We start from the raw sequence: 9,537 nt of genomic DNA on the forward strand, positions 1-9,537 counted from the left end.
GTGATGATCTGTACCTGTATGGCTCTCTCCTATTAGACTATCATTTCCTTGAGGGCAAGAATAATGTCTTTTCAGCTCTGTTGCCTCTGTGCCTGGGACAGTACCTGTCATAAAACAAGTATTCAACAAAAGCTTGCTGAAATAAATGCAAATAATAAACCACTTCTATATTAAAAATAAAACAAAACTTGAAACAAAATTAAACAACTTTGGGGAAGCACAAGGGAAATCCCGTACAGACCCAAAATAATTTGACTGTTACCTTTGCAAACCTGCGTGATGTTTGAGAAAGCCTGGCAATGTCTTCAAGATCCAGATAAGAAAGGATACTCAGGAGCAAATCGTCTGAGAGCCGTTCAAGGAAGTCAAATTTACCTTCGCATAAACTGAAGACATAGTCTAATATTCTTGCACCAAATATTAAGGCAATTTGAACTGTAATTCAAACAAGCCAACAAAACAACACAGTCATCATGTGTAGTCACATAAAAACTACGGTCATTATCAGTAAGACAAGCTTCGGGGCATTTTCCCCCAGAGTGATGTTAGATTTTGCTGAGTCACTCCTGCTTTCACCAAGCTGCCTTTGGGACCAATGGCATGTATTTACGAGGCATGTATTTCCAACAGCTGTCTTTGCCCTGAGATCACAATCTTTTAGGTATACTCACTGTTCAACACAGTGATGGACTGCATCAAATTACAGTCCAGACAACTGACTTAACTAGTCTCAGTGTCACCTTCATCTTCATCCTCCCAATCTCCATGACTGGGCAAAGATGCTGGTCCAGGTCATTTTTTTCTACCCCTCCCCTGCTTCCCCAAATTGGTGTGAAACATTAATATCTCTTGATTTTAATTGACTTTTGTTCTCTTATTGTTATACATTGTTTCTCTATGAATCTTCCTTCCTTCTTCTTTACCTTCTTTCATTCCCATCTTTACATAATAAAAAAAAAAACAGAAAGAGGCAAAGAAGAAAAGTAGAGGCATATTTCGTGAAAATTGTGTCAACTTTTGCCCATTGTTTTTCCTATCTTTTCAGTTATTTCCAAAATAGCAAATAGTTCACAAAGAATCAACCAACACTATGATCTACCCAAACGTGTTTAATGTAGGAGAAAACAGGGTTGGGTTTTTGTTTGCTTTTTTTTACCCCAGCTCTCTGAATAAATAAGAAATGGCTAATAAATAATAAAACATGTTTGGAAGGATACAGATTCAAATTATAACAGTGATTAAATCCAGGTGGTGGTTTTTACTTTCTTCCTTTTGCTTATCTGTATTTTGTAATCTTTCCGTAATAATTACCATGTAATTTTTTAAAATCTAGGATAAATGGATGAAAGGAAGGAAGGAAAGAAAGAAGGGAGGAAGGCTCCCTCTTTTTATGAGAAAGGAAAATGGGGTTATAATGGAGTATGCATGTGGATTCCAGTGGTCCCAAAGCTGGGGACTTTCTTAGTCTCTTGAAGCTCATTTTTCCACTTCTGCCTCTGAAAGCACCACTATATCTAGCTTTTCCGGAGAACTTCTCCTAGAACAGAAAGAGTGCACTCTCTACAGCGAACTAACTGTCCAAGATTTGGGCGCCACCTTCCTTCCCAACCTGGAACACTCCTTCTGGGGCAAGTGGGATGGAGCTGTCAAGAATACCCAGCTCCCTGCAGAAGCAGGCAGATCGGTGATGCTAAAGGTAGATGGATCTCCAATCTCAAAATGGATGTAAGGTGTGGGCTACGTTTATGTAAAAGCTCTAATTGTGCTAACGTGGAAGAGCCGGCCATATAAGATTTCTCTCCAAAACTGGTTAGTCCAGCTTTCTAGAGGCATTAAGGGTTTTATTTGCTTCTAAATTCCAAGTGCTTCCAATTCAAAGCACTTCTGAAGTCCAAAGGTTTTCTTGGAGGGGTGGGGGTGGGGGAAATAGCCCTTCAAAAACTCAGCCTAAAACGGTAGATATTATGAAGAACCCTTGACTCACCAGCAGGATAAGAGGAAAAAGCAGCGCTTGTTTATTGGAAAAACAAAACAAAACAAAACCCCTTGTACAATAAAATTTCCTTAAAATAACTGTAGATGTTTCAACATTTTAAGATTCCAGGAAAGCATACTCAAAGCATGTTCAGATGTACTTTAGAAAGTCCCTGGCGGTCCAGTTAGGACCCTGTGCTTTCACTGCTGAGGGCCCAGGTTCAATCCCTGGCTGGGGAACTAAGATCCCACAAGCCATGCAGACAAAAAAAAAAGTCTCTACCAATAAAGTCTTTTAAATTTTAAATTTTAAATTATAAAAGGACACATACACCTAAGTATGTAACATGATCGTTTCAAAGTGTATAGGTATTGGGGTCCTTAGAAAAAATTTTTTTTGCTTCTTTGTGTTTTTTATGTAACCAACATCTACATCCCAGACCAGGGATGGAACCCGGGGCCCCAGCAGTGAGAGCCCCAAGTCCTAACCGCTGGACCACCAGGGAATTCCCACATCTGTTTCTTTTAAAATAAGGAAAACAGGGACTTCCCTGGTGGTGCAGTGGTTAAGAATCCGCCTGCCAATGCAGGAGACACGGGTTCGATCCCTGGTCTGGGAGGATCCTGCATGCTGCAGAGCGGCTGAGCCCCTGCGCCACAACTACTGAGCCCGCGCCTACAGCCTGTGCTCTGCAGCAGGAGAGGCTACCGCAATGAGAGGCACCCGCACCTCGGGGAAGAGTGGCCCCCGCTCGCCACGACTAGGAAGGGCCCACGCACAGCAACGAAGACTCAAAGCAGCCAAAAATAAATAAATTAAATAAATAAATAAAATAAGGAAAACAGTGTTAAAACAAACTCCATTTTGAAAAGTAAAATCAGCTCTTTTGTGTTGGATTATGTGGCAGCCAGCCTCCAAGAGAGCTCCTGATTCTCTCCTCTTGGATTCAAGCCCCTGTGTGTTCCCAGCCCACACTGAATTAGGGCTGACCTGTGTAACCAATAGGATATTGCAAAAATACCCCAGTACTAGGTCACAAAAGACTTTGGGGGTTCTGTCTTGCTGTCTTGGATCACTCACTCTGGGAGAAGCCAGCTGCCGTGCCCTAACACTACTCTGCAGCACCATGGAGAGGTCCACACGGAAGGAGACTGAATCAGCCAGGTGTGTAAGCCATCATGGAACTGCATCCTCCAGCTCCAACCAAGCCTTCAGTTGACTGGGGTCCCAGGCAACATCATGTGAGACCCTGGATCAGAAGAGCTGGGGTAAGCTGCTCCCAAACTCCTGACCCAACTCTCTGAGTTAATAAACATTTATTATTGTTTTAAGCCATTGGGTTTGGGGGTAATTTGTTACACAACGATAGACAATAAAGATTTAGGTACCTGCAAGTGTTGTGGTACCACGGTGGAAACCCAGAATGTGGGAATGGCGTTGAAATTGGAAAGTACGTGGAGATTTTTTTTTTTTGGCGGTACGCAGGCCTCTCACTGCTGTGGCCTCTCCCGTTGCGGAGCACAGGCTAGGGACGCTCAGGCTCAGCAGCCATGGCTCACGGGCCCGGCCACTCCGCGTCATATGGGATCTTCCCAGACCGGGGCACAAACCCATGTCCCCTGCATCAGCAGGCGGACTCCCAACCACTGCGCCACCAGGGAAGCCCGTACGTGGAGAGTGTTAGTGAAAGTCTGAAAAGCCTTCAATAAGTAGTATAATAAGTAAATAATATCTGTTAATAAAAGCCTGATGGACTCTGAGGAGGCTTTACATGTGAAGGCTTAAAGAAAAGTGAAGAAAATATTATTAAAAAACTGGAGAAAGGGGGAAGAAAACTGGAGGAAAGGGAATCCTTGCTATGTAGTGGCAGAAAGTTTAGCAATATTATTGCCTGCTGTAATATGGAAGGTAGGAAATATTCCTGGTGGGTGTGTGACTTGGCTAAGATTTCCAAGCAGAGTGTTGTTGAACATGTGGCCTGATTTCTTCTTGCTGCTTAAAGTAAAATGTGAACAGAAAGAGATAAGCCAAAGGCAGGTCTCTTAAAAAGCAGCCAGGATTTGCTGGAACCTTCTCTGCCTCTTTGGATGGCAAGCAACGCTAAAGTTAAGAAATGACTCCCAGGCAAAGATCAAATCCAGAGCAGTGTCAGGAAAACATGGTATAAAGGTGACGCTGAGAGTGTGGCTGGAAAATGCTTTGTTAAGAACCATTCAGTGATACTGTAGCACTTCCAAGAAGCATAAGGGTATGGTCACTCAGGAGTCAAGGACAGAAACCCAAAGTAAAGAAGGGCTTATCGCAAAAAGATGTGTAGGTGTGGTTTTGTCTAATGGAGTGAACCCCAATAAGAATAACAGACAACACATAAAGTTTTTAAGAGAATTATATCAGCAGAAACACTGACTGCCAGCTTGAACTGCAAGGGTTCAGAGGTAGTACAAAAGGAAAAGATGACTCTGGACTCCCAAACTCCTACAGGCGGGAGGCAGGCCGAGAAAACTACACCTGCAAACATGGGCTCCCTTTTGCCAAAAAGGAAAGATGAATCAGATGAGGGAATCAAGAGTCCAGAGGGGAGGCCAAAAGCCATGAAGAGTCTAGTGATAGGTTCTGAGCTCTAATCAAGAGCTAATAACCTGTGCCCTGCTGGATTTCAGAATTTCTATGAATGACTCCCATGGAGCTATCATTTCCCCACTGTTTCAAGAGCATTGTACACAGTGATTCTCTCATGCCTGGCCCACCGTGATATGCTGGGAGAGAGGGGAAGGAAAACCCGTCACTGGCTTCAGATCTGAAGGAACCATCCTCGAGGAGCTGTACTTAAGGCATTACACCTGAGGAGCCCTATCCACATATGGACCCCATTTACATGATGAGATTCTGAAATACTTAAAGATATACTTCAGGAAGAAAGAAATTTGCCCAGAAGGAAAGACTAGGATTTCAGAAGCAATGAAGATGAAAGAAATGGTAGTAAACATAGGCAAATATAAACAACTACTACTGTATAAAACATGTTTTAAATAACAAACTTTAGAGGAGGTGTCAAAACAAGGCAAATCAAAACAGCAGTCAACAGTTACATATGAGGTAGAGGCTTAGAATGTAAACATTCTAAGGTCCTTATGTTCAAGAGGCAGATAGAAATATTGACATATGTTAGATTTTTATAAGTTAAGTTAAAGTAAACTTGCTAAACTTTTAAGGGACACCACCAGAGAGAGACAGAAGGAGAGACAGAGAGGGAGGAAGGAAGGAAGGAAGGAAGGAAGGAAGGAAGGAAGGAAGGAAGGAAGGAAGGAAGGAAGGAAGGAAGGGAAGGGAGGGAGGGAGGGAGGGAGGGAGGGAGGGAGGGAGGGAGGGAGGGAGGGAGGGAAGGAGGGAAGGAGGGAAGAGAGAAAGAAAGGAGAAAAAAATATATATATATATAAGGGTAACTCCCAAAATAGTTGGTCTGTAATCACTTGGAGATTGGTTCACAGCTGAACAAAATGGAAAACTCAATTTAAGGTGACTTAACAAATAGAAGTTTATTTTTTTCTCAGAGTCTGGAGGTAGACCAGAAAGGCTGTTGCAGAAGTTCCATTATGTCACTAAAGTCCCAGATCCTTTTATCTTTCTGTTTCACATTCTTAAGATGTGGCTCTCACCCTTCCTGTTTTCAAGGCATCACAACCATGGTCCAGTAAGTAAAAGGGGTAGGACAAGGAACAAAAATGGACATGGAAGCTGAGTCCACCTGTGTCTGAAGGCACCTTCTGGGATGCTCTATGAAACAACTTCGTCTTACCCAGCAAAACTGGGTCACATGGCCACATCTGCAAGGTAGGGAGGGAAATGTAGTCTCTGTCTTAAGGGGAAAAAAATGGAATAAAGGAAACACAAAAGAGAAAGGAAGACATGGAAACAAAACAAAAAGCAAAGAAAAAGCGTGATAAGATGAAAGCACAAAGTAAGATGATGGAAATTATAGACATATTAGTAATCACAGTAAATATAAATGAACTAATCATGCCAGCTAAAAGACACTCAGATAAATAATACATACATGTTTAAAAAAAAGATACAGAAAAGTGAAAGTAATAGAATGGAAAAAGCTAGACCAATACAAACCAAAAGAAAGCTGGTATAATTACAGTAATACCAGACTAAGTATACTTTAAAGCAAAACTCACTATTGGTAATAAGGAGGACCATTACTTATTGATAAAAGGAATAATTCACCAGGAAGATTTAATACTTCTAAAATAGTATGCCCCTAACAAAATACACAGAGCAAACACTGATGGAATTATGATGAAAAAATGATAAATCCTCCATTGCACTGGAAGATTTTATAACATCTATCAATACTTGATATACCAAACAGAAGTGAAGTTATAGAATATTTGAATAACACTATTAATAAGACTTATCAATGGACATTTCTATAGAAAAACAAAGATCAAATATTAATGAGCTATGCGTTCAAATAAAAAAATTGATTACTTCCCCAAGTTAGAAGAAAATACAAAGATAAGAGCAAAAATTAATAAAGTAGTAAACAAACATTATAGATGATCAAGGAAGCCAAAAAATTAATTTTTCAAAAGATTAATAAAATGGATAAACTTTCAAGAATAAACAAGAAAAAAGGACAAAAGCATAACTCAGTCCTATGAGAAATAAAAAGATTAACTACAACAGGGACTTAGAAACACATGACACCAATTAACAGAAAATCAGACAAATGGGCAATCCTCCAGAAATATATAATTTACTAATTCTGACTCAAGAAGAAATAGAAAACCTGAGAGACTATAACTAGTAAATAAATTGAATCCACTGTTTGATTTGAAAAAAAAAACACCTCAAGTCAAACTTCAGGTCCACACTGATTTACAGGTTAGCTTTATAAACTCTCAAAGAACAGACAATCCAGATCTTATATCATTTGTTCCAAAAAACAGAAATAGAAGGAAACTCCCAATTCAAATCAGGAGGTTGCTCTAACTAGCAATGATGGTAGGCAAAAGGAAAACTGCATACGAAACATCATTTAGGAACACACATGGCCAACATTATAAATAAAGTATTAGGAAATTGAATCTATCAACACATTTAAAAAATAAATTGTGAGCAGTACAGTTAATCCTGGGGTCCAAGGATGGAATAACTTTGGAAGATATATTAATATTATTCACTGTGTTGTAGTATTACTCAGCCATAAAAAGGAACGAAATTGGGTCATTTGCAGAGATGTGGATGGACCCAGAGTCCGTCATACAGAGTGAAGTAAGCCAGAAAGAAAAATACAAATATTGTATATTAACACATATATGTGGAATCTAGAAAAATGGTACAGACGAACCTATTTGTAGGGCAGGAATAGAGATGTAGAGAACGGACATGTGGACACGGAGGGGAAGGGGAGGGGGGGACGAATTGGGAGATTAAGTTTGACATAAATACACTACCATGTGTAAAATAGATAGCTAGTGGGAACCTGCTGTACAGCACAGAGATCTCAGGTTGGTGCCCTGTGACGACCTCCTAGATGGATGGGATGGCAGGGTGAGGGAGGTCCAAGAGGGATGGGATATAGGTATGCATATAGCTGATTCACTTCATTGTACAGCAGAAACTAAAACAACATTGTAAAGCAATTATACTCCAATTAAAAAAAACCATTTGACTATGTAAGGAGTTTTACACACTTTGTGAAAATTAAATATTTTCTTTAAATGGAAAAAAACACAAATAACAGGAAAAAATGATCATCTCAAAAATGTAGAAAAATTATTTCGGGGACTTCTCTGGTGGCGCAGTGGTTAAGAATCAGCCTGCCAATGCAGGGGACATGGGTTTGAGCCCTGGTCCTGGAAGGTCCCACATGCCGTGGAGCAACTAAGCCCGTGCGCCACAACTATTGAGTCTGTGCTCTAGAGCCCACTAGCCACAATTACTGAGTCCCCGTGCCACAACTACTGAAGCCCCCGTGCCTAGAGACCATGCTCCGCAACAAGAGAAGCTACCGCAATGAGAAGCCCGTGCACCGCAACAAAGAGAAGTCCCAGCTCACCACAACTAGAGAAAGCCCGCGCACAGCAACCAAGACCCAACGCAGCCAAAAATAAATAAATTTAAAAAATTATTTCATATAGTTCTAACATCTATTTATGAAGAAAAACTCCTAGAAAACTATAATAAAAGGGAATGTCTTTAACCTGATAAACCTGACACAGGCTAGTTACCAAAAACCTAATAATAGTATCAATGATAATAACACATGGATTTGTTTACTATTCAATATTTGCCATGTACTGCTCTAATTTGTATATATACAGTGTGTGTATCATACATACATATCATCATTCGATCCTCACGGTAACTCTGTGAGATAGGTACTATTACGATTTCCCTCTTATAAAGACAAAGATGAGGAACAGTTTAAGTGGCTTTTGCTCAATGTCACATAGTGAGAACTAGGATTGAAGCAAGCGGTTTTCTCCATAGTGCACCTCCTAATGGTGATTTTATGTGGCCTTTAATGTCAGGCCTAAGACTAGAATGTCTACTCTCACCATTTCTATTCAACATTGTTTTGGAGGTGGAGAAAAAAAAAAAAGAAGACACAAAAATATATCAGGGGGCTTCCCTGGTGGCACAGTGGTTGAGAGTCCGCCTGCTGATACAGGGGACGCGGGTTCGTGCCCTGGTCTGGGAGGATCCCACATGCCACGGAGCGGCTGGGCCCGTGAGCCATGGCCGCTGAGCCTGTGTGTCCGGAGCCTGTGCTCCGCAACGGGAGAGGCTGCAACAGTGAGAGGCCCGCGTACCGCAAAAAAAAAAAAAAGTATCAGGGTTAGAAGGCAAGGAAAAACTGTCATTACTGCAACTGCAGATGATCTAAATATCAACATACAAAAGTCAAGAAATTTTACTGAAAAATGATGCTGATCAACCTAAATGGGAAAAGAATTTGAAAAAGAATAGATACATGTATATGTATACCTGAATCATTTTACTGTACACCTGAAACTAACATAACATTGTTAATCAACTATACTCCAATATAAAATAAAAAGTTTAAAAAAATAAAAAATAAAGCAGTGTAATGTTGGTGTAAGACAATCAACCAATAGAACTAAATATTCCTGGAAATGATAGATGTACCTTGGAACCTGCAATATGTAAGGATGGGATTACAAAACAGTGTAGGGTAACTAAACTATCCTATAAATGGTGCTGGGAATATTGACAGACCATACAGGAAAAAAAATTATAACATTTCATCTCATCATAACCAAAAACAAACTTGAGATAAGTTAAAGACCAAATATGACAAACAAGTCATAAAATATTTAGAATTAAAAACATAGGAGTACATCCTTATGAAATCAGGGTAGGCAAAGATTTCTTAAACAAAACACAAAAGTACAAGCCATATATTAAAAGAGTGACAAATTTGAACGCCATTAAAATGATAAACTTCTATATGGGTAAAAACTCATAAACAAGGTAAAAAGATAAACCCCAAACTTGGTGAAATATCTGTAGCACATATAACCAAACCA

General features: G+C 40.1%; 1 protein-coding gene across 1 annotated transcript in view; it reads right to left on the minus strand.

The window, feature by feature from the left end:
• The window catches only part of FBXO36 (F-box protein 36), a 109,736-nt gene that overhangs the window by 20,192 nt on the left and 80,007 nt on the right, over positions 1 to 9,537 (minus strand). The window contains exon 3 of the mRNA XM_032637856.1: positions 263 to 435. Within this exon, the coding sequence (XP_032493747.1) occupies positions 263 to 435 (173 nt within the window). The remainder of the gene's footprint in view (positions 1 to 262; positions 436 to 9,537) is intronic.

This window comes from Phocoena sinus, chromosome 7 (genome assembly GCF_008692025.1).
Source record: "Phocoena sinus isolate mPhoSin1 chromosome 7, mPhoSin1.pri, whole genome shotgun sequence".
Lineage (NCBI taxonomy): Eukaryota > Metazoa > Chordata > Mammalia > Artiodactyla > Phocoenidae > Phocoena > Phocoena sinus.